The sequence below is a fragment of the Taurulus bubalis genome, assembly GCF_910589615.1.
Source record: "Taurulus bubalis genome assembly, chromosome: 6".
NCBI classification, from domain to species: domain Eukaryota; kingdom Metazoa; phylum Chordata; class Actinopteri; order Perciformes; family Cottidae; genus Taurulus; species Taurulus bubalis.
The window spans coordinates 11,910,429-11,925,653 of NC_136594.1; the positions used below are offsets into that span (position 1 = coordinate 11,910,429).

The 15,225-nt window shown below is 41.8% G+C and overlaps 1 protein-coding gene across 1 annotated transcript; it reads left to right on the forward strand.

Moving 5' to 3' along the window:
- Positions 1–102: 102 nt before the first annotated feature.
- On the forward strand, positions 103–8,533 carry LOC306738194 (uncharacterized protein C4orf54 homolog; the record flags this gene model as incomplete). Its single annotated transcript, XM_079220021.1, has 2 exons — positions 103–4,365; positions 7,842–8,533. The coding sequence occupies one exon, from the start codon at positions 103–105 to the stop codon at positions 4,339–4,341; it is 4,239 nt and encodes a 1,412-aa protein (XP_079076147.1). The 3' UTR covers positions 4,342–4,365; positions 7,842–8,533.
- Between the last annotated feature and the right edge of the window lie 6,692 nt (positions 8,534–15,225).

The following is a 15,225-nucleotide window of genomic DNA, read 5'->3' on the forward strand; positions in this document are numbered from 1 at the left end:
TCCTCGCCCTCCGTCCTCCTCGTGCCCCAGCCTGCAGAGTTTTCCGTCCTGTGTCGGGATAACATCGTAAACGAGGACCACCTGACGGTAAGACTGGACTAAATGGAAGCAGCGGAGGAAACTCTCACTTACCGAGATGACACCGTACTTCACAGGAAGCTGCTCCCAGGGGACAAGCAAAAGGACAAGCACGAGACAAACAGCGACGAGTCCAACTATGTGGACCTGGACATGAAACCCGACGGCGCAAAAACAGTGAAAGTGACTTTCACTGGTGAGGAAAACCAGCTGCCTGTTATCAAATGTGACAGCTCAAAGCAAGGGGAGCATGACGAGGAGGGTACAATCATGTCAGAGGATTTAGTTGAAGAGCAGTTAGAGGACAGACGGGCCACCTCTCCTCTGGAAACTCTGATCAAACTTCCCAACACCGATCAGGATTCGGAAAACGAGCAGCAGCGCCAGGCCGAGCTCGACTGCAGTGAACATGTGTGCAGTGAGAGTGATGAGCTCCTGTACACGGACATGTATCTGAACAGCAAGGCGGAGTCGGATGATGGTGCCAGCGCGGTGATGTCCGACCACTGCGGCTCCGACACCGTGGAGGACGAGTCTCACTATATCACCACGCACGAGATCCAGCTGACCGAGCTCGACCACGACGTAGATTACGACCTGGGCCGAGGGACCTGTTGGGATTTTGAAGACGACAACCTGGTTTTTTCTTTTGTGGATTACGCGTCTTTTGAGAGCGACGACACGCGGGAGGGGACTTTGATACTGAAGGGCAGGGGCCAGGCGAAAGTGCAGTCTAATCTGGGTGGAGAAGTTGTCAGCACCGAGCAGGAGGATAGTGATCTTTGCGACTCGGACAAATGCGCCAGCTCAGATGAAAGCCAGTGCAAAAACCACAGTGGAGACGCTAATGCGGGGAAAATCCACGTGTCAATAAAAACATCTTCCAGGGCGGTGAACGAACCCGTCAGTGTCTCTGACAACAGCACATGTGGGTACACAAAACACTTTGGCGACGGAAGCCACTTCTCTTTTGTGAGCTCTGGCGCCAGAGTGGGGCCCTTTAGCGACAGAGCCCGATATTTCATCCCCGCTCCGGGCCGTCAGCACCTTGCATCCAAACTGAGACGGAAAGATATTAATGAGTATTCCAGCGGAGCGTCCAGCTCCATCAGTGAGCTAGACGACGCTGACAAAGAGGTGCGTAATTTAACCGCGAAGTCTTTCCGGAGCTTGGCATGTCCATACTTCGATGCCATTAATCTTAGCACCTCCAGTGAGTCCTCCATGTCGGAATATGGGCTGAATAACTGGTCGGCTTATGTGGACTTGAAATATGGAAACATATCTCGGGGAGGAGAGCGAAGCGTAATTGAGACTTCAAGCACAACCTTGGAAATGAATAAGACTGTAGGCAGTAAGAGCCATGGTAAGTCTATTACCGGCATGAAAGCTCCACAAACCAAAATGTACGCGCTGAACAAGAGAACAACTTCTCAACAATCATCCTCATCAAGCAAAAAGATCGAACTTCACGATCCCGGTGAGCCGAAGAAGCGTGGAGTCACGCTGAATTTCCGGTGTAATGTCGAAGCGCCCGAAGGCGCCAGACGTCCCAAATGCTCCAAGAAAGCACGATCCAATGAGCTGACTGGGACTGTGTTGGCCAGGTCAGGGTGTGAGATGCAATATCTTCACTCAGAGAGCACCAGGGGTACACACAAAAGAGCAGTTTTTGCATCAAGTCTATTGCAAAATGTGATTTCCAAAAAGATGCAGTTTGAACAGGAGCGAAAAATGGAGAGGGGTGCATTTCGTGGCGCACACCCATCACTCTCCTCGAGTTTTCAATTTAAAGATCACGAAGGGATGAAAGACAGGGGTCAAGGAAGAGGCCTACAAAGACAGACATCAGAGTCAGGCTCAGGTTTTACTGTTAACTCTGATGATCAATGCCTGGAGGGGAGCAGAGCCAGCTCCTGTGAGCCTGCAGAGGAACAGAGAGGCAACACAGCACCAGATGATTCTGAAAAGGGGAAACCTAAGCCTACAAAAGCTTCGCTCATCCGCAGTGAAAGCAGCGCATTTAATTCACTGAAGGAAGATGAGCCAGAACAGGTCAAGGAGACCGAACCCACATTTTTAACCGACAAGCAGAACACCTCAAAGGGATTAGACACCAGCAGCATGCTGACAAAACTGCTTTTTGTCCCAAGCTGCCAGCTCCTGTCGAAAGAGAAGGATTTTACAGAAGCCTTGCCAATCCGTGCACCTGTCACAGGTGCACCTGCTGGCACACAGAAATGTGAAAAAGAGTTCAAAACAGGCAACAATGGAAACATAGGCAAAGAAGAAAACGAGAACGGGGGGAAAACCCCTGGGATAAAAATATGCCTGAGGAGTGTGAAGGAAAACAAAGGCTGTACACTGAATATCGCCAACCTGTTAACCCCAAAAATAAGTTTAAACACTCTGAACACATTCAGGGCAGCAGCTGATGCCAAATGCCACACGTTGGCTGCTTCAGATAAAATCCCAAACTTCACTGTTAGAGACATAAGAGACACCAAATGCAAGTTTCAAACACCAATATATCAAGTCAGGGATGTCCGTAAATTGGTTAAAAGTTCATACCGCTTTGTTTCATTGGATAATAGTGAGGGTAAATGTTCCACAGCAGCTGAAAAACTTGAGGTCACAAAGCCGCCGGTTAAGTATGTATTACCATCTCCTATTGTGATTAAGTGTCACTCTGTAAAAACAAATGTTAAACAACCAACAGCGGAGGCAGGCGTCTCATCTGAAACATGTCAAAGTGAAAGTACACCACCACAGTGCACAGCCAGTAGGGTGCCACTTGTTGCATCAAAGCAGCTCCACCCTGATCAGTCAGATATTCAGCCAAATATTGAAACCAAACTGACAAAACAGAGGCAGGAAAAGTTTGCATGTGAGACATCTGAGAGGAGAAATGAGCCAAAAATACCCAAACAGGCTGCATTAGAGAAGCTTAAAGCTGCAGTCAAAACAATGGAGCAGCTTTATGTTTTTGATAGAAATGAATGGAAGCGTAAAAGTCAAGCTCCACAACCAATCACAGACAGCCATGTGTTATCCCTTATTGCCAGTGAGGAGCAGGGAGCGGAGGAGCTGGAGATAACAAACATTGACAGGGTTCCTCAGGCACGGGATACTAAAGGAGCTCTGAATATCATACATGTTCCATATGACGATGACCCATTTAAAACACAATCACAGCAAAGTAAAACGTTTAGTAACAAACGCGTGCTTCACTTTGGCAACAAGGCACGTGTCAGCATCAGCGCAGTTAGTGATCCTATTTCACAAAGCACTGCGCTGCAAACATCATCGACTATGAAAAGCTCCAGGACACCGGTGGCTCCACTGTCGGTGAAAATAGAGCCTCGGAAAGGCGGGCAGGTGGAGCAGGGAAAGGTCAGAATCATTCCCACTAATCCCACTGTCACACTGGCCTGCTCAGACTCTGAGAACTATTTAACCATACCGGGGTATACGAATGACATCAAACTGCTGAATCGAGAACCCGTTTCCAGGGAGGTGAGTTCAAATGTTAGCCAAATCCAAACAAGTGACAGGAAGACACCTGAGCAGAAAAGGTCTCCGTTAATCATGGAGTACCCAGCTTCAAGCATCTACCATCAAACACAACCACAGATGTTGTGCTTCTCTCCATCTTTCCCGACCGTGTCACCTCCACCTTCTACCGGAGAGGCCGCCCCACAAACACAGCGCAAGATGCTTTTGGACCCCACGACAGGACATTATTACCTGGTGGACACTCCTATACAGGCCAGCACAAAGAGACTGTTTGACCCTGAGACAGGCCAGTTTGTGGATGTACCCATGTCCCGTTCTCCTGTAGCACCTGTCAGCCCTGTGCCTCTCTCATTGTCCCCCCTGGCCCTGAGCCCTGGAGCGTACGCCCCCACCTACATGATCTACCCGGGCTTCATCCCTTCTCCCACTCTGCCAGCCCAAGCAGTGTTGTCTCAGTCGACGTGTCACTCTAAGGATGCCGTTGGAGAAAGGGTAAAAAACGGCAGAAGTCCTAAGCCGGACACAAATGCAACAGGTGCAGAGAGTGCATATTACAGTGCAACACGTGAGGCGACACAAGAACCACTGCAACTTCCTGTTAGTTTGGGACATGTGACCGCCAGAGGAGGCGCAGCCAGCTCTGACAGGAAGCCAGTTATCAGCATCACAACGCAACAAGGTCCAAGAATCATCGCACCGCCTTCCTTCGACGGCACAACAATGAGCTTTGTAGTGGAGCATCGGTGACCAAGGAAACATCTCATCATACATGTAAGTCAGCACGTATTCACATGTCCCCCTCACTCCTACAACTCTTTTTCTTTTTGTCTGAATGCAAATGTGTTTTCAACTATTTAACATTTGAATACATTGGCTTGAAACCAGATAAAATATCTAAAACTATATATCTTTTAAATGTTGCATAAAGCTCAGTGTCAACTTTGCTGAATCCATTAAAACCTAAAAGTTAAATTGACTACACAAAAAAAGTTGGTTTAAATATTTATTTATGTAATGTTGCTGAATGTTAACCTTTATGGAAAACTAGCAAAAACTTTAAAAGCAGCCTCTTTTAAAGACGTCTCTGACTTAACTTTAAATGGTTGTATACAACCATACAAATGTAAGCAGGAAAGTTCAGATGCAGCAGCCTGGTTATTCATTTAGTTCGCAAACCAATCCATCTTTCAAGAAAACATTTATGAAACATCCTCCTGTCTGTGCCACAGCACACTGGTACCTCTGAAATTCTCGACCTTAGAAAAAGTACTGTAACTGTAACTCAACATCCACCTACTGTTTTTTTTCAGAGCTTTCATCTGCTTCTTACTGATCATCAACAGAAAGTGAACAGGCAGAGTAGAGAAAAACAGCCATTGTCTAATGTAAAAAAATTAACTTGAAAAATCAATTGTCATGAAGGTAAAACAATATTTTCGCACCATAGTTTTCACAGGGCCATGCTCACAAGCTCAAAACGCAACTCAGTTACAGTTATGAATCGATAGTAATCACTTTCCACTCCTAGAAATAAATTGCCCATGCCCTAAATTGGCAGTGAGATTATAGAGTTAGGCGAGGGCGGAGCCTGATGTTGTAAACATTCGGTGCTCAGCCAAAAACAAGGGGGGTCCGACGGCATGCTCCCCTGGGTAGATTTTTTTCCCCACTGAAATAAAATGATAAAATGATGCCCAAAAATCTGTGTTTATTATTTGGGAAACACATGATAGTAATAATCATCCTTTTAGAGCCTTCATTTTATTTAGTATACATTTTTTTTCTAACTGTCATCATCAACCTGAATGACTCATTTTCACTCCTGCCACCTACACATTTTTTTAAGGTATATAACATACACAGGTACAGTAGGGGAGGAATGTGGTGTAAACAGCATTATTTTTGTTATACTATGCTGGAGTAAAGTTCACAGAAGGAATGTTTAGTTAACACATCTGCTATAATCGAATCAAAATTCCATAATGATCTGTGCAGCTCTAATTGCAAATAAAGGATCCCCAACAATGCCAAGTAAATGTGGTCTTCAATACTCTGAATATATTATTAGGTCAACAGAAGAACATTTACTCAATTACATTAGATTGTTTTAGGGAATCACATTGTAGCAGCATCATAGTAGTAGTAGCAGCATCCGCAGTAGCAGCAATAGTAGTAGCAATAGCAGTAGTAGTAGTAGTAGTAGTACAACAGTAGTAGTAGTAGTAGTAGCAGTAGCAGCAGCAGCAGTAGCAGCAGTAGTAGTAGTAGTAGTATCAGTAGCAGCAGCAGCAGTAGCAGCAGTAGTAGTAGTAGTAGTAGCAACAGAGAACAACCCCACATGATGACATTAGGGCGGACATAGAAGGTCAGACAACTTTTGCCCCATTCATTTGCTGGTCCAGTCAGAGATACTGAAGGGACATGACACAAAGTTGAAGGTATTTCGACACACCCCTTTCTCTCCACCCCTGGAGTTTGGTATTTTGAGGTTGCTGATGCTCAACCATGTGCTCTCACTGGACAACAATGCAACACTCACATTGTCATGTCGACCTGCGTAAAGGTCCTGATGTACTCCATGAGTTTTTCTCATTTTGGGGTTGTAAATGTTGCTAAAGCCGAAGCTCTGCCGCTTCAGCAGTTGCATGTCAGTGTTAATAGACATGCAGTAGCTTCATGACAGGCAACCTGACTCCACTGGGCATGCTAGGTGTTTCAGCCTCGGCCCGGAGCAAGTCAGTTGAGTTCCCTTTTCTCTGCATTACACATCGTCGGGCTATTTTGATAGTGTGAGACGAGTTTGTTTACATGGTTTATTCTCAGAGTTGGAAAGTGTCACAGGAAAATATTTCAGTCAGTGAAACCGTACAACCAGTAATTCTTATTCAGCGTCAGACATGCTTTAATTATTCGGATAGCATTACAGCTCATTAATGTGTTTTTTTCTTGTTCGTGCCATTTCATGAAAACTTCCCCTCGGCTGAATGAGTTGAAACAATCCTTCTTGTATTATTATACTGACGAAGTACAAAGGAATAAGCTAAGTAGGTTGCTTTAAAGTTCAATGTTTCCACTGACCTTCTTCTAGAAGACAGTTTCAGGGTTTTTTTCTTCATTTTTTTAAGGTTATTTTAAAACTTGCTCTCCAAAAACATCTTACAGCAAACATTTTGACTTGTAATAGCAGGAAGAGCACAGGTGTCCTGCATGTATAGTGCAACTGAAACACCAATGTGAAGTAAAAAACATTATGAAAGTTATTAATTACACCTGTGCTTTTTTCTGTATGACATGAGTTAATATTAAAACGTGCACCATTAGAGACAATAAGAAGGAAAATAGATTGAAATATAAGTAGAGACAGTGAATCAATCCAAAGGACCAAGAGTCCCCAAATCATAAACAAATATTTTATTTAGAGGTTAGCCCTATGTCTCCTTTCTTTTCACACTGTTGAATGCTAGCCCAAAAAATAAATAATTAATTCTTAAATTGTCATACACTTATATAAACACTTACAACTACAGTCCATTCTCAGCTAATGTGTCAGAGCACTAATACAACTGCATGAGCATGAGGGATACATGTCAGCTGGGTGCGTGGCAGGCAGGGGCCTAGCATGGGGTTGAGTAGTGGTGTGAAGAGGAACATAGTGTGTGTGTGTGTGTGTGTGTGTGTGTGTGTGTGTGTGTGTGTGTGTGTGTGTGTACGCGCGCGCGTGCGTGCGTGTGCGTGTGTGTGTGCGTGTGTGTGTGTGTGTGTAACGGGTGATGGTGGAGGGGGTGTGTGCTGAGGGACATGGGGGCATGGCTCCGATAGTGATGCAGGAGGAAAAGGTCAGGCAATGTAAAGTATTTGTTGTGCTGATGCAGAGGACAGCTGCTTGGAGAGATCAGATGCTGCTGCAGCTCCAGCTTGGAGGCAAGTCTGCATGGCTGAGATGGGGTCAACTTTTTATAGCCCCCTCCCTTTCTGCTTTTTCCTAAACGGGGAGAAGGAGGTGGAGATCACTGTTGACCTCCAACACTCCTACATAAACAAATCGAGTAATGTGCCCTCTGCAGTGATTCGGCTGAATCTAGTCAGCTGGTTCAGAACCAGGAACTACAGGCAGGATTAAGACAACGCTTTGTATCATAAACTGGTCTAAAATGAAATCATGTTTTCTCCTAAATTATCTCGCCTTATTTTAACTGCATCCATCAGAGTTTAACACCCATTTTATGTCTTCTTTTCTGTCACTCTAGATATCTCCACTGAAGAATGTGTCTTTATTCATCCCAAGTGCAGTTTTCAACCCCCACACCAGTGATCTACTCCCCAAGACAAACTTCCACCAACAACAATAATTTTATCCCCACTCTGTTGTGTTGTTTCTCCTTGCAGCAGACCTTACTCTAATATGTATGCATTGCAGCACTTTGTAGGGTAAAGACATTAAGCCACATCCTCTGGCTGATGCTCTGCCATGTTGCTATATGAATCTGCTTTGTGATACTTTCCATTCAGCTGCTGTCTAGAACTTTTGAAATGCTGTTTCGGCCCTGCAACATGTCTATTCAAAAGGAAACAAGGCAGGTCTTCTATTACAGTTCAGTGTTATAGCCACAATTTTAACATCATTAATCTAATGTTACCGTTTCTTTAAAGCAAGACTTTGCAACTTTTAGAAGGCAAAACACACATCTTTCTGTGACAAATTAAAAGTTGATAAGCAATAAATCACAACCTTGCTAAATTCAATTCACAATTTATAATCAGTCAGCCAACTTGATAGATATGTACTGTAACTGACTTCACTGAGTCAGTTTGCTGACAATATGTCTCCAGTTGTGCTGCTGAAACATTTTAGCAGTTTCAGATAAACATTTCAATGGATTTACAACAAAGAAAAGAAAATGGCAGCCAGTTCATCCTTATGGCTCAATGAGGTACTGCAACCAAAACATCACCTAAATCCCCAAAAGTATTTTCTGAATAATCTACATTATTAAGAGGCATCTGTAAAAATGTCACTTCCCAAAGATTGTTTTTCTTCATACAAAGCTTCAAAGCTTGGAAAATGAAGTCAAGAGTGTGTTGTGTTCAAAGTCTCCATTGTAGAAATGACAGATGCACGGAGTGGGGGCCAAAAGGTTGACTGTGCTTGCTGTGGGGCAACCAAAAGAGGCAACCAAATAACCCACATGTGGGGAAGGAGGCCACACAATGACAAAAGGGTCCTTTGGGCTTGACTTGGTCTGAGAGATTCTTGAAGCAGCACAAAGTTATCAGGAGGACTGGATTGTCTGTGGTCACAGATGCATAAACTGCATGGGAGGGGTTTGAGGAGGCCACGAGAACAACTTTTGGTAAGCCTCAAAAAGATTCAGCCAAACTGTCAGATGACTCTGGAGGGCGAGGCAGGGTTTAGCTCAGGCTGTTTTCGGCATAAGATTAGAACTGATGACCCGGAATAACAATATTGGTGGACAGTTGAAGGAAACCTTTGAGGAGCTTTCTCCTCCCGATTTAACATCCTCTATAGAGGACGTGTAGCCGTCCATTTCACTAGCGAAGGTCACTGAGATAGTCAAAAATCTACACAAGGAGCCAAGGGTGGATGATATTTGCACTGAGACGCTGAAGGCTCTCGACATTGTGAGGCTGTCTTGATTGACACAGCTCCTTAATATCATGTGGTGGTCAGGGTTACTGCCTGTAACTGCCTGTTTTTGAAAGGGTACTGCAGGATGTAGGAGGATCACAATGCTCAAACATCCTGGGAAAAACACAGGAAAGATGGCTCCGACGTATTGTCAAACCTCAGCCAGGTCCAGGAGGAACAACGCAGAATCCATCCTCGTTTTGGAACATTGGATCTGCTATTTACCCTTGCAAAAATACTGGGGTGGTCAAGGGAGTTTGCCCATCTTTGTTTTGTATATTTGGAGAAAGCTTGTGACCATTTCCAATGAGGCATTGTATCTTGTGCCAGTCCTTTTATGGCCGAAGTGAGAGTTGATCGGTTCAGTCATTGGGCTTCTCCAGATTTGTGCTTTGTCACCACTTCCGTTTCAGATATTTATGAATAGAAGTTTTTGGCACAGCTGAGATGTCAAGTCTGCTGCATGTTGGCCTCAGGATTGCATCTCTGAGATTACGTGGTTCTGCTGGCTTTATAAAATCATGACATGGGAGCGTGAACTGGGATGGTTTGTGCGGGGTCAGTACTTCCAAGTCTGAGACCATGGTACTTTCCTGGAAAATGGTGGATTATTTCTTTTCAAGTTTTGAGTGAACCATTTACCAAATTGAAGGACTTCAAGGATCTTTGAGTCCTGAAAATGAGTGAGAGTAGGATGGAGTCTTATTGGCGGATGGGTGCCATGTCAGCAGTAATGCGGGCGCTGTATCGGACTGTTGTGGTGAAGAGATAGCTGTAATGACTGAAAGAATGAGATGACAGACTCAAGCCACCAAAATTAGTGTTGTTGCACGGTGGTTGGGTCCAACCTTAACAGGGTGACATTCTCAGACATCTGGAAGAACCTCAGTGTAAGATTACTGCCCTTTCGTGTTGAAAGGAGTGATCTTAGGTGGTTCGGGAGACTCCTGGATGCCTACTGTACCTGTGTAGTTATTCCAAGATGGAGGACGTGGCGAGTGTAAAGGACATATGGGCCTTAGCCTGCTGCACCTCTGACCCAAACAGCCGTTGAAAATGGATGGTGGATGGATGGACGGCTATAAAAAATGAACACAACACTCTCACCTCTTAGGAAGTGAGGGGAAATGCAATGTGCCATTATCCTGTAATTGACGCTTGTGGCCACAATGGCCACGGTTATTCAAAAGTTACACAGTCTTGCTTTAATTCACACAATAAGATCATTACTTAGGGTGATTACAACCTACAATATTGTACACTGTTTTCTGAGTAAAGGGACCATTTGTCTGCACTGAATTATAAAAATAAATGCAGATTACGGGGTAGTGTTGAATCACCCCAAGTTCAGCCAGAGGATTACAATTATTGTATTTCAAAATAATGTTTTTAAAGATGTCCCAAGTAAATAGTAAATATATAACATTGCTATGTATCATATCACTACTCTCTAACACTAATGTTCCACATTCACAATAACATTTCCATCATTTTTAGGATGTTCTACTTGAAGTATGTATAACATCTGTACTATGACTCACAACATGCTGCTAATACCTGCACAACTGATATGCTGTATAAAGTAGTGTATATTTATATTTTAAAAGCACGCTCCTCGTGTGTTAGTGGGAAAAAGAAGAGAAACACACTAAGTGTGTCGCTCAGATGAAGTGGAGCTGGGTCAATGGTTTAACTGTGTACTTAAATCAGTATTTCCTAAGTAGTATTCAACCTAATGAGTCAGAGCCAGCTGAAAAAATTACAGGATAACTTCCTCTGTGTTGGTTTGTTTTACACTTTTGTGTGTAATGAGATGGGAGTTAGTGCGTGTGCATCTGAATGTGTCCGTGTTCGTGGCAGTGAGTTATGTATGGCATTTCAGTATTCTGTGAGTGTACAACAAGGAGTCATGTTACTTCACTGTAGACGGTAGCGTACAGACTACATGTGTTGGTGTGTCGCCACACTCTACACACAGCAATGTAAGTTTCTCTTTTTTAACCCCTTGACCTCTTAGCGACATATCCACTGATGACGTTCTTGTGATGGCTTTCTGTATAGAGTTCTGAGGTCAAGTTTTCATCTGTACTGTTTCCTTTTGAATAAATGCAGTGGGGTGCCATAGGTCATGATGCTATACTTGACTCAGTTATACCAGCATCCTATGTAGAACTAATGCAAACTGTAGATTGCTATTTGTTTAGCATGTGTCAAATCCAAACACACATTAAAGGTATTTGGAGCTGCTGGTCAGTCTATGTACCGTAATTCTGTAAAATAAATGTTATTAAGCCTCTGTGACAACCGACTTTATATAAAGTGCTCTATGAGTTGATTTCCTTTCAAGTGATATAAATTCATGCAGTAATTTGCAGACTTGTTGCTAACTTTGCAGTAGATTGGACATGGTTTGCTCTTTGGAGCAAGGTGATGTTTGAGGTGAAATGTAACTTAAATTTGTACATTTAATTCAAAACACTTATTAATAATGTACATTTTATTATAATTTCTAAATATATGTATCTCTGAGGCAGTTGAGTGTAATGCAAACACTTATTTATTTAGAAATTATGAGTCAGAAGTTTTACCAAGTAGTCAAAGGAAAGTAAACAGGTACTATGAACATGTTAGAATTGAGATATATATGATTTTCTACCTCCTAAAAAAAAGTATGTGTTTGAACAGCATAATAAATAAACACCTACAAAATTATAATAATAAATAAGATAATTTGCAAGCTCCATTAAACCAGCTATTTTAATGTGGTCATAAAGATAAAAAATCTTACAACATAAAAAAACCTTTCTACCACATGCATTTCATTAGTTCCTTGTAAGACCTTTATCTGTGAATAATAATGTACTTAATGCACTTGAATTGTCACTCTTTTGTCACCACACTGACTGCAATGAATGACTGTAAACATCGGTAATAGAAAGAGCACTATATGGATCTGTTCATTGTAAAATGAAACGTTGCAAATTTTTGTCTGATTAATTTTGCCCAAAGATGCACTGTAGCATTTAATGCTATGTTTTATTTAAACACATGTCCCTCAACAAACCTGCTGACTTTGAGGTTAAATATATGAAACTGGCAGTTTCAGTTGCTTTTGTATGAGGAAAGAGGGTACAGAGAAGGTGAGATGGTCTGAGATAAGTGTATTTATGAATGTTCAAAGAAAAAGGGCACATGTTTGAATGAAATGCCTTCACGGCTGTACTGTCATATATATATATTTCATTCCTGATGTAAACTGTGACTGCCCCAGAAAAAGACAGAGGTCAGGATGACAGCGGAGGGACGCCTTGAAAGGAGAAGTGAGTGCTGCGTTTGCACTTACGAGCTTGAAAGTAATAAAATGGTGAATGAGTGTAATGTTGACTGACAAGCCTTCATATAATAAATTCAAAATCAAGCAACTGAACATGTATTTGTCCATTCATTTAAATCACTTTGTTTTTCTGGAAAACCCATCATGAATTCTTTGCTAGAGAGAAATTAAAAAGTAAACATATTCAAATCACTATTTTTGTTTGTGTAATAGGAATGTACAGGCATGTGAGAATATAAAGAAGTTTTAAAAAAGGGTATACTTATACTTGATGTATCATTATACTTCTAATGAGAAATAATTTCTAAGGGTTTATACATTGTAACTAATGGCTTTATTCAACATTTATTAATTCTTCAGATCACTGATGAGAACACCTTTGGGATGCCATGTTGTGAACATTACCTTTTGCTGGTCAAACTGAGTGTTTGATGACCTGAAAAGCTAAAGGTTACAACCTGGCAACCTACCTTAAGGCTTATAATAGGTCTTTGACATATTACTAAATGCTTTATTAATCATTAATACAATTTTTTGTTGCAACTTGCAAATGATAAACACTAATAAATGGTAAATCTATAAGAAAGTGGTACCTAAAAAGTAAATAGATTGAAGTTACCAGAAGAAAATAGATTGAATTGAAAATAACACATTATCTTGTTCGTCTGGCTGCAATAACTGGTTAAAATAACCAACAGGCTTCTTCCTAAAACATGTTTGTGTATTTTGACTTTTTGATATTGGATCTGAACATTAACTTTTATTCTGCAACTATTACACTTTATTTCCTTTTATCTACCTGACCTGTTTATCATGACTTTCTGCAGTTTCATACTTGCCTGATACATTTTCTCCATTAAAAAAATAAATGACAAGGGTCAAAGAGAATCAAACAGATTTATGCCGACAGAAGAGCACTTTTGGCATCTGCCAGCGTGCAAGGTTAGCTTTCTGGTGACACTGAAACATCACCCGGGCCGAGGCTTAAGTTTAACCTGACAGTTTGCTGCTGTGTTTACTTGGTTGCCTTGGATGCAGTGAGACTGGCAGACACTGGTTTACCCCCCAGCTGCTCTGCTGGTTTCTAAAGAATCTACATTAAGGCCCAGTTGTTGTGTTGGGATGCCAGAAGGGACTCTGATGTCACAGCTATGACACAAGAATAGTCAAGATTTATTGCCTCACCTGGAAGTACATTTGTCTCCTTGGACACAACTATCAATATAAATAAGGGCTATTGGTTTGCTTAAAATAGTGCAGCTAACAAAATACATGCGTATGTGGAAATCCATATCTTCAAAATCTGCCAATTCAATGCAGGTTCAAATTTAGGAGTTTGCCATCTCGAAATTGCACGAAACCACAAAGATGCCAAAGCTTCTACACTGGGATCACTGGTTTCTAAGAGGCTACAGCTATGCCAGTGACTCCGAGAGGCTGTACTTAGCACAGCAGTGCTTTCAGCTAAATGTAATGGCAGCATAGTCACACAATGGCAGTCCAATCTTTACCATGTTCATCATCTTAGCATGTTAGCTTGCTAGCATTTGCTAGTTAGCTCAAAGAATGGAAAACTGTACTTTGTGGTGATTTAGTTCATTCTTAATACATAAGGGAATGTTGGCTATTAAAGTCAATTAATTGAGCCTCATTTTGTGAGGCCCTGTGTTATGGTGTGTCTTTAATTGCATACAATACATTTGTGTTTAATCAAACATATACATAGTAATTGACACACAATAACCAAGGAAGAATAGGATAGTATCCCAGAACAGGAGTAGGCCTACCAGTTGGGCTCTGAGCAGAAAATTATGAATATGCCAAGTATAGTTGCCATGACCTATGACCTCCATGAATTTAGGGGACTTTGGGGATAGAGACTGAGCTATCCGGACTTGATGGTGTCTTTTAAACTTAATACTATCATTTTCAAATTAAATGTGTTGTTAATTGAGCGTCTTCCTCATACAACTGTTTTCACAGGCTGATAACAAATAAACTGACTTTCACTAGAACAATTGGTGGACTGTCCTTTTAAAAAGGCAAAAAGAACAAAGTCCCACAGCTTAATTCCACCCCTACGGCCCCCAGAGGGTTATTCAAGTCTTACATATTGCACAATTACACATACATTTGGTTTTTGCTGCATTTAAATCCATCAGCCAAGTCAAAAAGGCAAAGGGTTTCCAAGGCACATTTATTGTCAGCCAACAACAAATCTGACAAGCGGATCCCTAAGTATGAAAAACCAACTTCAGAGTAGGTCAAGTGTCTTAAAACTACCAGAATGTTTTCTGACAAACAGAGCAATTACAGCCAAGTACAAAAAAATATATTCAAGTGTTAATGGATTCACTATTAGAGATTTGATTTTCCCCTCAAGTACAAAGTAAAGAGGACACACACACACATTGTCGCTGTAGGAACAATTAAAAAACACCATCATGATTATAACACGGAATTATTTCATATTAATTGTAAATAAGTTATTTCAGGTGTGTGACAGTGATTGACAAAACAATAAATTACTCCTCCACAGTAAACATTTAATTAAAAAAAAACAAAGGAACATTGACAGACAGGAGCGTTTCTATTCATAGTCAATCCACCGTCTACAGTGGGATATTTACATGTACATTTATACTGTAAC